The sequence below is a fragment of the Anser cygnoides genome, chromosome 11 (genome assembly GCF_040182565.1).
Source record: "Anser cygnoides isolate HZ-2024a breed goose chromosome 11, Taihu_goose_T2T_genome, whole genome shotgun sequence".
Lineage (NCBI taxonomy): Eukaryota > Metazoa > Chordata > Aves > Anseriformes > Anatidae > Anser > Anser cygnoides.
The window spans coordinates 19,150,982-19,168,031 of NC_089883.1; the positions used below are offsets into that span (position 1 = coordinate 19,150,982).

The 17,050-nt window shown below is 37.3% G+C and overlaps 1 protein-coding gene across 1 annotated transcript; it reads left to right on the forward strand.

The window, feature by feature from the left end:
* Positions 1 to 594: 594 nt before the first annotated feature.
* Positions 595 to 8,694, forward strand: RSL24D1 (ribosomal L24 domain containing 1). The gene is made up of 6 exons (XM_048059978.2): positions 595 to 760; positions 3,982 to 4,095; positions 5,534 to 5,606; positions 6,355 to 6,418; positions 6,902 to 6,987; positions 8,377 to 8,694. Exons 1-6 carry the CDS (start codon positions 680 to 682, stop codon positions 8,448 to 8,450), a joined length of 492 nt encoding a protein of 163 aa, XP_047915935.2. The 5' UTR covers positions 595 to 679; the 3' UTR covers positions 8,451 to 8,694.
* The last annotated feature ends 8,356 nt before the right edge of the window (positions 8,695 to 17,050 follow it).

Genomic DNA, 17,050 nt, shown 5'->3' on the forward strand with positions numbered 1-17,050 from the left:
GAAGCAGGAATTGTGGTGCTGGAGCTTTACATAATGAAAAGATTTCAGATGCTAAGCTGGGACAGCAACCTAGGGCTGAAGATGAGAGAAGGCCTGGTCTAGGTTTAAATGATACAGGAATGTACAGGACCAAGCTTCTCAATGGACAAGTAACTGCACAGGAGGGACAACAGAAGGTGTAATGGGTTATTTCCGTTCTAAAAGGGGAATGCATGTTTCAGGAACTGGGGAGTCACCTGGGAAAGTGAAAAGACAGTTTATTTTAAAAGACAAAGTACAGTGAAGTGCTAATAGTTTATCACAACTTATTTTTTTAATGGTTTCGTTATTGTGAGCATCTCTGCTTTCCCCAGGGTTCTTTCTCCGGTGAAGTCGCAGCGGTGACCCTGCTCTCGATACGATGGCTCGCAGTTAGCAACAGGGGGTTGATGTGTGCGGATGCAGGGGGTGAGCGCCGTGTGTCGGCGGCTCTGTGCCGTGTCACGGCTCTCCAAGGCGCCCCTGTCGCCTTTCCCCGCCCGGCCTGTTGGTGCAGTCGCCCCGGCCGCGGGCGCTGCGCCCCGCCTGCCCACCGGGGGGCGCTGGCGTCCCGTCAGGGCGCGGCGGCCGCGGCCTTCCGGCGAGCTCGGAGCGCGCTTCCGGCGGGGCCTGCGGGGCGGCGCGCGGCGGGGCGGCGGCGATGCGCATCGAGAAGTGCTACTTCTGCTCCGGGCCCATCTACCCGGGGCACGGCGTCATGTTCGTGCGCAACGACTGCAAGGTACCGCGGGGGGGGGCGGCCGGGGCCTCCGCGGGTACCGGCCGCGCCTGGGGCCGGGCCGGGCCGGGCCGCCGGGGCCGCTGCTGCAGCGCGGCTGAGCCCGGTGCGGGGTGAGGCTCGCGCGAGTCCCCTGCTGCCGGTGCCAGGGCCCGGCCCGGCCCGTGCTGCCCCGAGTCACGGCTCTTGGGGGTTGGATGTAAAGAGGATGTAAAAAAAAGTAATTGAAGACGATTACTGAAGATTTTGTGTCTTCCATTCGCTTTCTTTAGAAGAGATTATCAGAGGGGAATGAGTTTAAGGTTGCAAAAAAGTAGGGTTTTCCCAAGCTCGCGGATAACGAATGTAATTTTCTGTGCCTTTAAGTGAAGTTTTAACTCTGGTGTGGATGGTAGGTAGCCCAGGATACTTCACAAGCGATGCGCAGATTTATGGACGCTGAAGGGCTCTAGATGGTGATATGGTTATGTTTTTTTTCTTTCCTTTTCTTATTTCATTGTCATCTTGCTACTTACTCTTTTTGACTGGAAAATGACAGCTGGATGTGGGACTATTGCCAGTAGTTTGGGACTGGATTGTTCGTAGCTCAACAGTTCACTACGTAATTTCAGTACTAGTTTAAGTGAAATTTCAAGTATGTGTAGTAAAGTTTCTTTTATGCATCTTTGACAGGCCTGAAAACACCACCTGGATGAACATAAGTGGCTTCCATGGCTAGTAGGGGCAGATGCCTCAAACAAGTCTAGCACAACGTAGTTATAAAATTAAATGCAGTATTTTGTTTTATAGTTACCTTCAGAAAGCTGGGGGTGGCCATGGGATCCAGATATAAACAATGGAATGAACTAAGTGATAGTTGTTCATGGGTGAAATATATACAAACAATTTAATGACAAAAATGTTTTGTTACAGATTAGTTCTTGTGACCCTATGATGGTCATAGCCATTGGTAACTGATAAAGACTTTGTAACAACTTTAGAATTAAATAAGTTATGCCTGTCTACGTAATGAGGAGAACTAGCACATGACAGCGACTATTTCATGAGCAGAATAAAAGTGATATTTTCTCAGTGGCAACTTCCTTGTGTACTTTATTTCATGATGTAATCGTGCAGTTAGCTAAACAGTATTGGGAATCCACCTGATAAGTAGCTGTCTGGTTGTTCTTTGCTTTTCTGTCATTTACAGAGGATGAGATTGATGGTACCAGCTTGCATCAAATATTTAATGTTGTCCTTTTTCTTACAAACCTTGATTTAAAGTATTCAAAATGAACTAGGTAGGCTATTTAAATAAAATACAGCAGCAATTTTGAAAATATCAGTCATTTGCAATTTAAGATCACTGTGTGGAATGAATGATTTTAAAGATTTTTCATTAAACATGAATCTATTAATTAATAGTATTTAAGTGCTGGAAATTTAAAGGTCTTTCCAATGGGACTTAATATTAAAGACTAATTTCTTATCATTTACTTTGAAAATGAATATTCAACCATTTTCTTCTGGTTGTTTTTCAGTCCAGTACCCAGTGGGAAACTAGGGTTATGCTATCATGCATCATTAACTTGAAGAACACAGTTTAATTTTAACGAACTTCGGCAATTCCTTATGTGTTGGATTTTGCAGATTATGTTTGGAGTAGTAGAGCAAAAACCCAAAGCATTCTCAATTATTTTTGTAGATGAGTGGAATAATTGTACATCGCAGGATGTAGAAATCTGTAGAATATATGGAAAAAAAAGGAGCAAGGAAAAAAAAGGAAAAATGGTCAGTTGGAATATTTTGGTTTGTGCTTTAATTGCTTTCAGTAAATTCTGTCCAAGACATTATAATATGCTTAGCACTCCTCTTGAGTGGTGATCTTTAAGGTTTAAAACTGTGATCCAAAAGACAGGTATTTCTGTGTGTGTATTACATTGAAAAATATTGTATGAGAGGTATGAGGATTTCTTCTTGTTAGGATGGCACTGTATCTAAAAGGCGCTGACAGGTATAGAAAATTGTTTATTCACAGTACATGTTTGGTTTTATAGTTATTTTGGCAGATGATAGATAAAACCCAGCCAAGTTGCGAGGATTTTAATCAGCTTAACTGTATGTTGTGTATGTCACTGACAGCTGTGAAAATGACTTTATAAAGAACAAACAAGAACAGTGCTTGAAATTGTTTGTTTTATAAGTAAAAACTTTGTCAAAGAAACAAAACTAGTCATGTAGTTATGGGAGATTCTTTTTATATATCGTCTCTGTGCTATTCTCTGCTCTTTCTAAATTGTAAGTGGTTTCCAACTTTTTTTGTAGTCAGTTTTCACTTGGGAGGATGACTAAAGCTTCAGACATCGGGGGATCTAGCATCTTACTTGCATCTTGCTTCTGCCCCCATTGCTTTTTCACTGTGTCACTTCTTGCATCATTATGCTTTATTATTTGGGAGCTGCTGATGAGGATACCAATCTGGTTCTTAGATGCCAAATTGTACTGAGTGTCTTAGCTTGCTGAACTTAATTGCAGCAGTCCTTCATGTAATGAAACTTGATGTAGCTGAATGTTGCACTGAGAGTGAAATAAATTAATAAATATATAAGATAAAGCAAGTGTGTTTAGTTTTCCTGTACAGGGTTCTGTTGAAATGTAACACAAATACTAACTTTTGGAAGAGCGTTCTTTTTGTGTGCTGTAACAAGATTTGTGCATGTTTATTTCGTTACGACTCTGAGTTTAGTCTGAGTGGGCTCCAGAGACCCCATAGGTAGTGTATGCATGCCTTAGTGTATAGTAATAGCAATATGAACTCTGGAAGAATGCGTCATGGCTGAACTTTAACTACTCCACCAAAAGCTTAGTGTGTTAGGGTAGGCACTATGTATATTAGCAATTACTGCTCGCCCAGCTGCAGCTCCTCACAGAACACATTTTTTCCCATTTCTGCATCACAGTTATTACAGACAAAAGTCTGCAAAATAGAGATAATACTTGTCTGTAAGCTGGTAATTTGCTAAAATATAGTATCACTGAGAATGATTAAAAAAACAACCCCCAAAACAGCCACCATCCCTTATAGTTGCTTAATAGTGACATTTGAAACAAGAAGACTGAAATTTAAAAGATCAGCGTCATTTTCAATGAGCTGTATTGTTAGAGAAACGTCACTGTTTGATACCCTGTTTGGAATTGGGCGGGAATAACATGATTTGACTCTTTTTTTTTTTTTTTTCCCCAAGATATTTAGATTCTGCAAATCAAAATGTCACAAAAACTTCAAAAAGAAGCGGAATCCAAGAAAGATCAGATGGACCAAAGCATTCCGGAAAGCAGCTGGCAAAGAATTGACAGTGGTAAGGAGATGAACTTCTTACGTTACACTTTACACTAACTCATCAAAACGGCAGTAAGCTAGCCTTTTCCACTTCTAAACACATTAGGTTAACTAGCTGAATGTTTTATTGTTTAGTTAGATGAGCACCAGGGATGGAGTTAGTGTAGAAAAGAGGGATTGTGGGAGAGTATGTGAATTTCCTTGAGGGTGAGCTATTCATTTGGTTTGACTATAACATTGAACATCACATTTCAGCTTCTGTGTGAAAGCCAGTTGCATATATCCACAATACATGCAAAATCCAAGACGTGCTCTTTCCATCTGTAAATCTTCTGCTCTGTGAACATAGAACTTTGGTAATTGTATTTCTGCACAATCAGATAATCTGGCTTACAGGGTGCCTATAAGAAGTCTCTCTATATAAACACCTAAGTTACCTTTGGAAATCTCCTTAAAGCCTACAGTATATAGGGAAAGTCTTTGCATAGATAGGAATGTTTCAAAAAGAGTGTATGAGAACTTACAGTGGTTGAAAAGAAAAGACAAAGTTACTTCAGTGGTAAAAATACTAAGTACTCATATTTTACAGGACAGTCCTTAAGTAATAAATGTTGTCAGGTGGTTGTTCACAAAGTATTTCTGAAGGACTGGCTTATTCTTCCCCTTAGAGTGACTGAGGACACTGGCATTATGTCCTGTTATGCTTGGAATTTAGAAGATTTTTTGGCCAGTGTTTTTTTTTTTATACGTTTTGATGCTATGCCATGGTGAAGACTAGTATTTGTTTCATAATGGAGCAAAGTTTGTGAGTCTGTGTGTGCCATTTCTTGCTACTACATATTGTAGCTCTCATCGGAGCTGTCTTTACATGAAGTGAAGATTAAAACTCTGCTTTACTGTTACAAAAAAAAAAAAAAGAGCCTGTGGGTAAGGAAAAATCTTCAGATAAAATTGGTGCAAAAATAATTATGTCTAGGAGAAAAAAACCAAACACCTGCCATCAGCCGACCCCAAACCCTACAGTGTCATCAATTGAAATATTTCACCATTTCAAATGATTTTATAGTTACGATATTCTTAAAATGAAATAATGTTTCTTGAACTTTTTCAAAATTCTGGACTGTTGGAATAATGACTACACATTTTAAGTTTTGCCTTCTACCTGTCTAGTCTACTCTGTAGTGCCTACTTCACTTCAGAACTTTTCTGTTCCCTTTGTCTTGTTAAAAAGAAAATAGTCAAAGGAGATGGTTTGGTAAATAGTTCTTTTCAGGCAAATCACTGTGGCATGTGACACTTTGAGGTCAAACACTAATATATTCCCTTCTAGTCTAGTAATCTCTAAATGTATTTAAAATATAGGAATTGAGAATATTAATAGTTGAGTGCTACAATAAGAATGTATTGATCTAAATATGCTTCTGTATGTAATCTGTATTTACTTTTTCTTAATACAGGATAATTCATTTGAATTTGAAAAACGTAGAAATGAGCCAGTGAAATACCAGAGAGAGTTGTGGAACAAGACTGGTGAGTCACCTTAGAAAAGGAACAAAAGAGTAACTGTGAGGAGTGAACTTTTACTTTACATGAGCATGTTTTCAGGAGACTACTTAGAATAGTTACGCTCTTTAATGATTGTTCTTGGAAATTACCGGAGTCATGACCGGAGTCTTAGGTGTGGGGCTGTTGTGAACGGTATGGTGTTTTGCTTGATTTATTCTATTTATTTATTTATTTATTTATTTATATTCAGAAACTGTTTAGAAAACCAGGTGTAGCATTACTGTATTTTGAACTGTTATCTTTGAAAAAGCCTTGGTTGTTCTCCAGAATTTTAAGAGGCTCCCAGTGTAAGCCTCTTATACTAATGCCATTGTTTGTTCCCATTCATTCTGCTTTAGTTTGTTTCATAAATAATATAAATGATATAAAATGGAAGAGTTACTTTGTAAGTTAGGAGTGAATGCCAGAAAGGGGGAGATGGTAACTTGCATCTGATTTGAAATAGAGTAAGAGTCTTTTCTTGTGATGCTTAACTGTAGAAAATGTACGTAGGCATAAAAGTGAAACCATTAATAAGTTTTAAAATATAATTCATCATTATACAAAAAAATTATCTCCTCTTTGAAGAAGGAAGAACTTCTATGCAATATGAGTTCCCTCTGATGTAGAGGTTTCATATTATGGAGTACTGGTAGTGTTGCTCTGTAAAATAGCATGTATTTTCAACTGTATCTATGTAAGCACTTTTACAGCAACTTCTGCTTTGTTTCAGTTGATGCAATGAAGAGAGTGGAGGAAATCAAGCAAAAACGCCAAGCTAGATTTATTATGAACAGGTGAGGAGAAGTATTTGTATTACAGGAGCTCTTGCAAATCTGTACTAGACAGTCAGTCTTTACAGAAAAATGACAATTAGGAGTTTTAAATGGTTATTTGCTTTGTTACATATACAGTAGTCCAAGCAATGAGGTAAAATAGTTTGAGTGGAGTCTGCTGTGTTACCTAACTACTATGCTACATTGGCTGTCAAAGAAAAGGTAGCTTTTACACATGCAATTGTAATAGCGGTATTTCATTATTTGTAGCTTGGATTTCCAGATTTAAGCACATTTCCGAGAAGAGTTGATAGTACTGGCTTTCTGATTTTGAATCCAGTATGTACTTAAATAGGTTTTCGAATAGTTTTTACATTTATTTGCTTACAGTCAGAGTTACTTAACACTTATATACCTTTAGCTAAATATGTGTGTCATGGATTAAACAGAAAACATCCACCACCTCTTTAAAGGTAATTTAATTTAATATCCCCCGTCCTCCAGATTAAAGAAGAGCAAAGAATTGCAGAAGGCAGAAGATATCAAAGAAGTCAAACAGAATATCCACCTTCTTCGTGCTCCACATGCAGGTAAGAACTTGATTTACCTGGTTTGTGTATACTCTTAAAGTATATAATTTTGTGATGAATATTGATCTTTATTTAGTATGACTTACCCTACTCATCAATAATCATATGCTTTTTTTTTTTTTTAAACAATTAATTTGACTATTGAATGTGAAGTATAGCTCTTGTCATGAAATGTGAGCAATATCCTTGTTCTGAATCAAACATATCTTTTTGTTTATTTGGTCCTGCATTTATCCCTTCTTACTGCAGTGTTTTAATTTTATTGCACTTAATACCTGGTACTTTCAGAACTGCAAGTCTCTTAATCAGTGTATTTATATAAGTCTTCCCTTTGAGTTGAATCATTTAAACTCAACAGCCAGTCACATTAATTAATATAAAATACAGGATTTTTTTTTTGTTAGCTAATAATGTAATTTTTTTTTTGTAGTTCACTGTGTGAACTTACATGAGAATACTGTTTCTGCAGTGTAATCCTAACTTTTTTGATATAATGGTAATTTTGCTAATTTTGACTAAAACCTCTGTATAGTACAGATAAAATATTGTATATTCTTTGTCAGTGAACTGAGTTTTTAAGTTGGCTTTGAGTTGCAGATACCTGTTCCTCCTAAATGATTTTCTGTTTTCCAAACGCCTTATTGAAAGTGCTATTTTGCGTTAGATGATGTTGATAAAAACAGATTATAAAGATTATTTATTTTTAAAAATACAGCTAATGGAACACAGTGATAGAGAGAATTTAAAAAAAAAAAAAAAGAACCAACACTTATATCCATTAGTTCTTGTTCTATAAAAATTACTAACGACCTTGTCTCAGTTGGAGGCACGTTACTTTATTAGTTGTTAACTAGAAATCTGTTATGTTTTTTCCATTTCTGTTTGTGTTACATACAAATCTTAAGACTTGTAGCTATGTGAAACAGGCTTTTGTTAGGATATATTTATGCTTAATTTTTTGTTTGTTTTTTAGCTTTGCTTATGTTAAGGGAATGATGCACAATAACGTGCATTTGTTTCTCAGACAACAAAAGTTTCCTTTTCAGTGTTTTGGATTAAAGAGCAGAAACAAATGTCAGTCCTGGATTTTTTTTCATTTTGGTGGCATTATTAAGAGGTAACATTATTGCCATTCAACACACCATTCAGGACAGCTTAAATCTTTTTGCAATCTATATAAATGGAAAAATATGTTGACTGCATTTTAGACTTTTGCATAAAAACTGTATCAGCTTTTCTATTACAACAATTCTATAATTTTAGGTGGTGATGGAGGTTAACAATAAATAATATTCAGCTTGGTGGGTTTACTGTTAAACAGCTGCTTAATATATTCAGGTTGTTTTGCCTGTTGAGACATCTTGAATTTAATATTTCTTTGTTTTGAAGGCAAACCAAAACAGCTGGAAGAGAAAATGGTGCAGAAGCTACAAGAGGATGTGGATATGGAAGAAGTCTCTTAAAATGCTTGTGTCTTTTATTGTCATCTCTTCAGCAGTTAACAATTGCTTACTGCTTCACCTGGCATCGTTCAGAGCTATGCTTACAGTTGAAGAAAAATACATTTTAATAAACGGTGGCTGTTACAGTTTGAATGATTTTTATTGTTTTAAAAAAAATAATATGAATAATGGTTTGGGCAGTACTTCGGTTATCTAAGTGGAGAAAACCTTGTCAGCAGGATGAAAAATAAAACATATTATTTGAGATAGTGTGTTCTTTCTTACCCAGAAAGAAAATGTACTTTCCCTTTTCCATGATAACTCAAGGAGTAAAAGATGTTGGCACTAGACTTATTTTGCCTATTCTTCTGTAGCAGTGAAAGCAGATAAAAATATATTTTAATGGTTATGAGGTGGGGCAGGGTGTATTATTTTTATTCAGTGCAATGCAGAAATTTGTTTTCACCCTGGTCATTGGGAACATTTTTCAGTTTGTTATGAATGCAGCTTATTTTTTTTTCGTCTCCTCTTTAAGTCAACTTCCCCCAAATTACAGTGCAATTGACATTAAACCTGGCAAAGCTAACATTGATGTAGGACTCGCTGCTATTTGGAAAATAGTAATGGTGATAGCATCTGGTGTGAAGTTTGAACCACCATTCTCCTAAGCTACTGAAATTCAAATCTGACATGTAATCAAGCTGATTAAGATGCTGAATAAATCATGCTTTTGACTGTTTTTACCTAGTGCTCAGGATTATTTTGATAGAAAGGAAGCTCATGTTAAGTGCAGGCATTTTGCATATTGTGATGGTATTTATTCAGTGTGTCATCAGTACTGAGATAAATTCACTGCTTTTTTTAAACTGCATACAGTTTATCTACAACACTGTGATAAGAGAAGCTTTCTGAAAACATTTAAAATAGCATTTACTTCTCTGTCAGTGATAATTTCCCTGAAAAATAATTATTAGTTTATTCCAGATTTGAATATGCGCTATATCAACTCATAAACTTCCTCATATCTATTGTCTATTTTTTTTATGATGTGGCCTGTTTTACCAAAATATTTGATGTCGTTAATCCTTGAAGTGGGATATTAAAATCTCGTTACAGGTTTTTTTTTTTTACTGAATTTAAAGTGCTAAAGTTCAGTGTGTGCTAAGTTTTAATTTTCTCCAAAAATAGTAATTAAATTTGTGATAAGCAGAGAGATCAGATGGGATTCATCACCTGTTTTGCACTATGTATAAAAAAAAAATCTCTTACTTCATATGAGGGCTTTTTTATATTAAAAGACTTATACTACATAGTATCTGTATTTTTTCTGTCCACTTATCTTTAAATGCACTGCACTACTTAGGACACCTGTTTGTTCACCTGTGGGATTGATTGTTAACTCTTTTCTATGAATGTCTGTTAGTGAAGTGGTCATTGTACAGTAGCTGAGAAGAACCTTTTGGGGAGCACACTACAACATAGATCCTAAGCATTCTGCCAGTTGTATGAGTTTAATCTATGTGCCTCTTTCTATCCAACTGTGTAACAGTAAATTGCAAGCAAGGGCTAGTTGAAAGTTAATACTGCAGTTGTCCATTGTGCAGGTATACCATTTCCTTCAGGAGTGGAGACTGGAAGCCTGCTGCAAACACCATGTGAGTATGTAGAATGTAAGTGAATAGTTAGAAAATAAAATTGTCTTGGGTAATGGTTTTCTATTTCAGTTGTTTAGCTTTGAAGCTGGCTTGTGGAGGCGTGCAGTCATGTGGAGTCTGGGAGCTCTCACCTGACTCCTGCCTATGGGGTCCAGAGAGCCCTGATGCTAGTTATAGCACTATCTTAAGTCCAAAGATGCCTTTGTAGATCTGTTAGCAAGTTTTACTCTTTTTTATGTGTGTGGCTATTGTCTGAAGCCTTGCTGGTCAGCAGTTCTTTGTGGGGCGCCATTTCTGCCATGCCTGGTAAGCCTGTGGCCTGCACTGAGCGACGCCTTCTTAGAAATGATAACTTTAGTTTTTGTGGAATGCTAAATTACTGGGAGATGGGTATAAGTGTTCATTTCAGTGTATTAGGCTGTTTATCAAATGTGGGTCTGCTGCCAAAGATGGAGGAACAGCGCTGTGGTACCTGTGCCACGTGGGCGGGGCAAGCTCCTGAGGCAAAACTGCCCCGAAACTGTCGCCATGTGCCCACAGAGGGTGCAGGCCTGCTCCTCGGATCTGCGTTTTGCCAGAGGTGTCATCTCAATGTTTTTGCAAGAAGTAAGATCTGGAGATGCTTCTTTTTACTCATGGTCTTTGATTGGTTTGGTGATTCATCGATTCTTGCTTCAGTTGTGTGCGGAATCTCTTGGGTTTTGGTGAAATTTTGATTCCAAGTCAGAGAACTACAAAAAACATAAGTGGTGGGTGGTGGGGTAGGTTTCTGCTTTGCTTGTTTTGCTTGCTTTTATTTTCAGGCCTACATGTCAGTCTTTCCTTTGCAAGTACTGACTAAAAGTGTAAAAAAACAAAAACCAAACAAAACCTGGTTTTCTGTATAATCAAATTGTGCTGACCATGTCCTTCCACGTTTTTGGAAAATCTGACTTTTTAGTACTTAATAAGGGAAAAATTTGTGGCTAATGGCACAAATGGCAGTTTTGCAAACTAGTTGAGAAACGAAAGGTGTTAGATATAGTAAACATGTTGAAAATATAACTTTTTTTCCTGTAACTGTACACAAAAGCTTACAGCTTATAGGCCTTGTTTAACCTTTTTTTTTTTTTTTTTAACCTCCTAAATATTAGATTTGTTTGGATGCCTTTTAAATACTGAAAAGTAGTTCCTGAGAGAAGCTTAATGGTGTCTGGAAACTTTCATTTTGGAATAAAATGTGGGTGTGTATATATTGTAATCTGTGTAGCTAACTGACTTTAGATGTTTGCAGTAACAGAGTGATGGAGCCCCAAACACATACAAGGTCTGTCCTTTTGCAACACAAAGAAACATAAATCATTTCAATATGTTGACATGGTCATATGTGTCGATGGCTGAACAGCAATATAGACAGCTGCTAATAGGTCCAAAGGCTTATATCCCAAGAGAAGATATTTCAACCTCCAGGCTGTTCAATTCCTCATTTACTGCTCTGGTCTCAAAAATTCAATCTCCTTCACCAGCCTAACTTATTTATGGGTTTCACTGAACTGCGACCAGAGAGAGCAGAAAGCAGAAATAAATCAACCACTGATGAAATTAAGTCTGCTTGTTATCTGTTTTTAGATCCAAATGTTAAAAGGCCTTATGCAAAGAAATACAGAAGGTATTTTAAAATTCTCTTCGGTAACAGTCCAAATTCTGTGATCAGTTATTTTGATATTATTTCAAGGTGCCTAAACAAAAAGCATTGAACACTTTGGTGTTATTTGCTAAATACTGGAAGTTTTTTTTGTGTGTGACCTGATGACATGATTATAGTCGTGATGTTTAGAACAAGCAGCATTACTCAAGAACAGGTAGGGGCAGAGTGGATTTGTGGAGATGGCTGAGTTTGAAGATGTTCTGTGGTGGTGGTGGTTCTTTTCCTCTCACTTAGATCTTTCATTTTCTGTTTTGTTAGGTAAAGTCACTCTTGTTCATTAAAATTTCTCTGAGTAATTTTTCAAGGTGAAGAAACAGTAGTTTATCATGCATATATATATATATGGCAGTGAAGGTATGTTACTGAATAAAGGAGGGTATCGGCTCTAGCTCTACAAGCGGAATTTTTTACTAGTGAAATTGTTTTGGTACAGGAAACAGTCGTGAACAGAAATAGATGTGTTATTCATAAGGCATTAATATTGTGCTTCCATGACTTATCACCTGGAATTGAGGTGGGGGTCTCTGCATAATTGAGAGGAACTTCTTGTTTGCTGTTTATATAAGGTGTTTTCTGTAAAGCTCCGCTCTGTGCTAAACTTGCTGATTAAGAGAATTGCTTCTGTAATCCACTTTGACTGAAGTGATTCTTGAGTTGAGAATTTGAGAGCTTTCTTAGTTCTTGTCAAAATAAAAAGCTGTCAAAAATTCCCACTGTGTTGAGGCTAGCAATGGTTACATTATCGCTGTTTTATGCAAGATGTTGCCAAGCGTAAGGCTTCCAGCTTTTTAAGCCTCACTACTGAAATTCACCCTAAAAAGCAGCACCCGGTAAGGTGAGTGGTGGAAAGATCAAATGTTTTTCTCTCTTGCAATGACCATTGCCCGTTATTTACAGCACTCAGCAAGCTTAAATTGCACTTCAAATCCCCGTGTATTCAGATTCAGGTTTTATGTACTCCCTGACACAAAACCTGGGGACAGAGTAGTACAGGCCATACAGGTTTAGCTCTCTTCATAAAGGTGCCAAACTTGCACTTAGTAGTCTCAGAACTTGTCTGTGAAGACAACTTTTTCTTCTAACAAGCCTAACAAACTGATGCTTGGTTTGAAAGTCAGAAAGAGCCAACCAGACTGGCACTCAGGCTGCTCCAGACTTCTCTGGTTTGTTGTGTCTGGGTACAGAGGCGAAGACATTCGGGTTTAATTTGATTAGGTCTGCTGAGGATGAGAATAGTCTCAGGGGATATATATTTGTTTTGAAATAGAAGATACAAATATCATAATGTGATGCTAGTTCATGTGTGATATTTACAAAGAAGTAGCAGTTACCCTTGAGCAAGGAATAAATTCATAATGATCTATCATGAAGCACATTTATCCAGGGTTCCTTAGGGCTTGGCCTTGCTGCTGCTTGGGTTGTCTCATATAGAAGATCCCCCAGGGTATCTGTGATGCTGCTTTTAAAAGACTTGTGCTTTTTCTCCATGGATGCTTACCTGTGTGTCTGGTGTTAACCTGGGAGGTGATGTTGTCACTGGCACTGGCAGAAAGCTGTGATATAAAGGTGACAGGAAGCATTCTTCACTTTCCACAGCTGGTATAGATTAATTTGTTTCCAAAGAGAAGGAGATGGCTCTCTGAGAATTGCTTTTAGAAGGCAGCAGACCTGGAGAATTCAGGTTCTGCTAAAAAACATACAGCTGTGAACATAGGAGCTATTCTTAGGTCAAACTAAAGGTGCTTGAGCAGGGCAAAAACCTCTGTCTCATAACAAATTTAACCACATTCTCTGTTGGTAGGAAAAAAGTGTCTGCAGGTAGCAATATTGCAAGTGAGCATTTCCAGTGTACATAAGGGTCTGCACTTACCTCAGTTCAATTGGTTTTGTTATTGTACCATATATAATGATCTACATTAACTTGGTCATACAAGGAACATCTAAACCATACTGTCTCCACTTTCTAAGGATGTGCTAAATTTTGCTGAACTATCTACTACTACTATTTCTTTGAACAGTCATTTGAATCTGCCGTTAAGTTCATGAGATTCATTTATTTGACCAATTCTTGCTAATAGTTTTTCATTTTCCATGGTGATTGAGCTTAATTTTGAAAACTTTTATAGTTTTTAGGCTGTCAATACAGGAACTTTCATGATGGTTCATATCCAAAGTCCCTTTAACCTAGTACTAATGATGGTGGCCAGTATGACAGATCTTTTCAGAGAAGTACAACAAAGCACGCATCATCTGAGTGATCTATTTTTGTGTGTTATCATCCCAAACCCAGGCAGTCAGTAATTTAGGGATTTCTTTGGAAATTGCTGGTGAACCATTGTAATTTTGAAACTCGTTATACTTTTATCTCTCAAATGTAATGTTGTAATGAATAGTACTCTTTAATTGCTTATTATGGGAAATATCTGTGTTTCAGATTTGATACTATCAGGTTTTCTGTAGTTCTGGTATTATGCTCTTGTCACCTTCTCTGCAGCTTTTGTTGGATTGTGGACCTCCGGTTACCTATTTTCCAAACCAAAGGGTCCTAATTTATTACTGCAGAAAACCGTACTCTGAGCATTGTTGCTCTTTTCTACATATAAAGTGCTTTTCTCGTTTATAGGATGGAATGATGAGAAATTCTTACAATGTGCAAGATATGGAGAGGCCCTGGATGTCTACACTGTTTTCTTTTATTATTTTTTTCTTGTGTATCTAACTGTCTTTTTGACCAATACCTGCTACCTTTTTCCTGCATATGTTACAGAAAGAAGATAAGTTTCCCTTTGTTCACATTTCTTTTGATTTAAAACTTGCCAGGTCATTCAATGTTTTCTCTTTCTAAATATCTTTAGTGAACAGACAAGTCTATGACAACCTGCATGCATCAGACATCATGTTTAGGATTTTTCTTTTAAGAGAAGTGAGATATACAACATTATAAAAAAATAAACAGACACACAAAGAAGAACTGCAAAGGGATTAAATTCTGTCAAAACAAATCTCAACAGATGGGCATGTGCTGCTCTTAACAAGCCAAGAATATCACCTTGAATGCTCTTTGCTCATGAGAACTGTGACTTGGAAGTGAGCAATACAGTTGTGTTAAATGCTTGAGCAGCTCCATGGTTGTAGATGCAGGGAAGTGTTCACCAGCATGAAGTTTTATGAATCGTTTACCTTTTTAAAAGTAATTTCTGCCATCCTAAGCACAGTATGCTATTTCCATTCCCATGTGTTTCTTGTAATAGCTGGGAGGTAAGTAGACAGCTTCAGGTCAACAGAGCTGAATTTTATTCCTGGTTCTGCTTTCCTCAGTAATTGTATTCAAATTGCTTAGCATTTCCTAGTACTATCTAAAATTACCTGATCCCAAGGAGTACATTCCGTCTTTTTCATCTGAAAGTGGGACTTTCCCAGCAATTAATCTTAATTTTATCATAGAAGCCTACAGGACATCTTTGTGTCATTTCAATCTTTCTTACTTTACCAGCTCTGAAAGTGGTTAAGTTTTCATTCATCCTTTCCATTTTTTTTGATAGATTTGGGTCACCAGCTGGGGATTTTAGGGACAGTTTTACTGGTTACGGTGGAAGTCAGATGGGACTGTTAATGTGCTCGCATGATACAAGTCCATATAACGCGCCAGATGCAGTGCCATTCAGTAATGACTCCATTGATCTGACCCCATACACCTGGCTGGGAATAAAGACACTCCCATGAGAACAAGAAGTTGGCTGCTGTTTTGCTATGCCTAGGGTGTGGGACATCTAGCTTATTTCTGCTCGAGTTAAATAGAAATTCTAGTAGTTCTTAGATTTTGTAACATTTTGTGTTCTATGTGATTTTCCTTTAAGCCATGTTTCAGAAGCGCTCTCTGCTTATGCAATTTAGAAATCCTAATAGACCAGCATAAGTCTAGTAGCAATCAAAGGTAGCACTGAAATCTGTATTTATTATCTCTAGGGAGACAGGGCAAAAGAGCTGAAATACTCCCAAAGTATTCACTCAAGATGTAGTCATATGTATTTTGTGATTCCAAGGTTGCAGACTTTGATTTATAGCCTGAAATGTAATCCAGCATTTTAAAATATAATTTAAAACCTTTTTTCCTGAGCCTTCAAGCTTATGAAGAATGAGTCTCAGCCAAGTGTGAATACCTTAAAGAAGTGATGTCTTACTCTGCAGATAAGCAAAATGGTGAGATACATTTGCACTATACTAAGTCCAGTTTTAGTTCTGACTCGTGGTAATCAAAATTAAAACTATTGACCCTTCAGTTTTTTTCAATACAACAACACTTGATTTAATCTCACAGTCCCAAAATCTCTCTTACTACCTGACAGTCCTGAAGGTTTTTAAGCTGAAGTTGTTATTGATGATAAAAATCTTTCTGGTTTACTGAAAATTCAGAGGAAAGGTAAATTCAAATCCAAATAAACAGTATGTGGCTTGCTATACTAAATGTATTGTGTGTTTTCATAGATAATTCTTAAATATCTTTATTTTCTCTTTGAAATAAAGCAAAGATGACCAAGGTAATTGGTGCTGGAAAATCATGAATAAAAATTATGAGGGAGAATAAAGCCCTTGACTAACATCAGATTTGTATGACCTATGTTTTAGGAACTTGATCTGATTGAGCCATTGTAGCCCGAAGGAAATGAGTATCTTTCTTGAAAACTTTGTGATGGGATCCCAGATAATCAGTAACCTAGGGCGTACTTCTAAGGATGCAGAAAATGCAGTCAGGAAAGATTTCCTTTCTTGGACTGAAAAATAAAGTCTTGGAATGAGTCTTAACATCCAGTCATTAACGCTAGAAACTCTAATCAATCACTGAAATGTCTTTTGCTCTTCTTTCCCCAATAATTCTATTTATCAGATGGTAAGAATTTGGTACAGAAGCCAGCCGAGTAAGGTATTTAGTGTGTTGTGATTCAGCTGCTTGGCAAAAGACCCTGCTTTGGCAGTTCCCAAACTGATCTTTTGAAGTACTCCTGAGGGAAGGAGACTTCTTTCCAGAACTGTCCTCCTTTGGTGTGGCCATCTGTCTCCACACAGTCATTTGGGCAAAATATAAACTACAGACAGGAAATTGCACAGTTGCCAGATTAGCTGCAGAATATGCACATAACGCTCTACTCATTCATGAGGATTGAGTGCCAGGGTTCTTTGCAAGGGATAAAACACAATATCATATTTTCCCTTCCTGTCAGTGTTGGATTATAAACTAAATCCTGCTCGTTTTACTTTCAGAAGTAGTCCCAAAGGATTTT

Bases quoted from the DNA above. Each gene is read 5' to 3' on its own strand.
- RSL24D1 (XM_048059978.2), top strand. From the start codon at position 680: ATGCGCATCGAGAAGTGCTACTTCTGCTCCGGGCCCATCTACCCGGGG. The intron at 4,096-5,533 runs GTAAGGAGATGA...TTCTTAATACAG, and splicing joins CTGGCAAAGAATTGACAGTG to GATAATTCATTTGAATTTGA. The intron at 5,607-6,354 runs GTGAGTCACCTT...GCTTTGTTTCAG, and splicing joins AGAGTTGTGGAACAAGACTG to TTGATGCAATGAAGAGAGTG.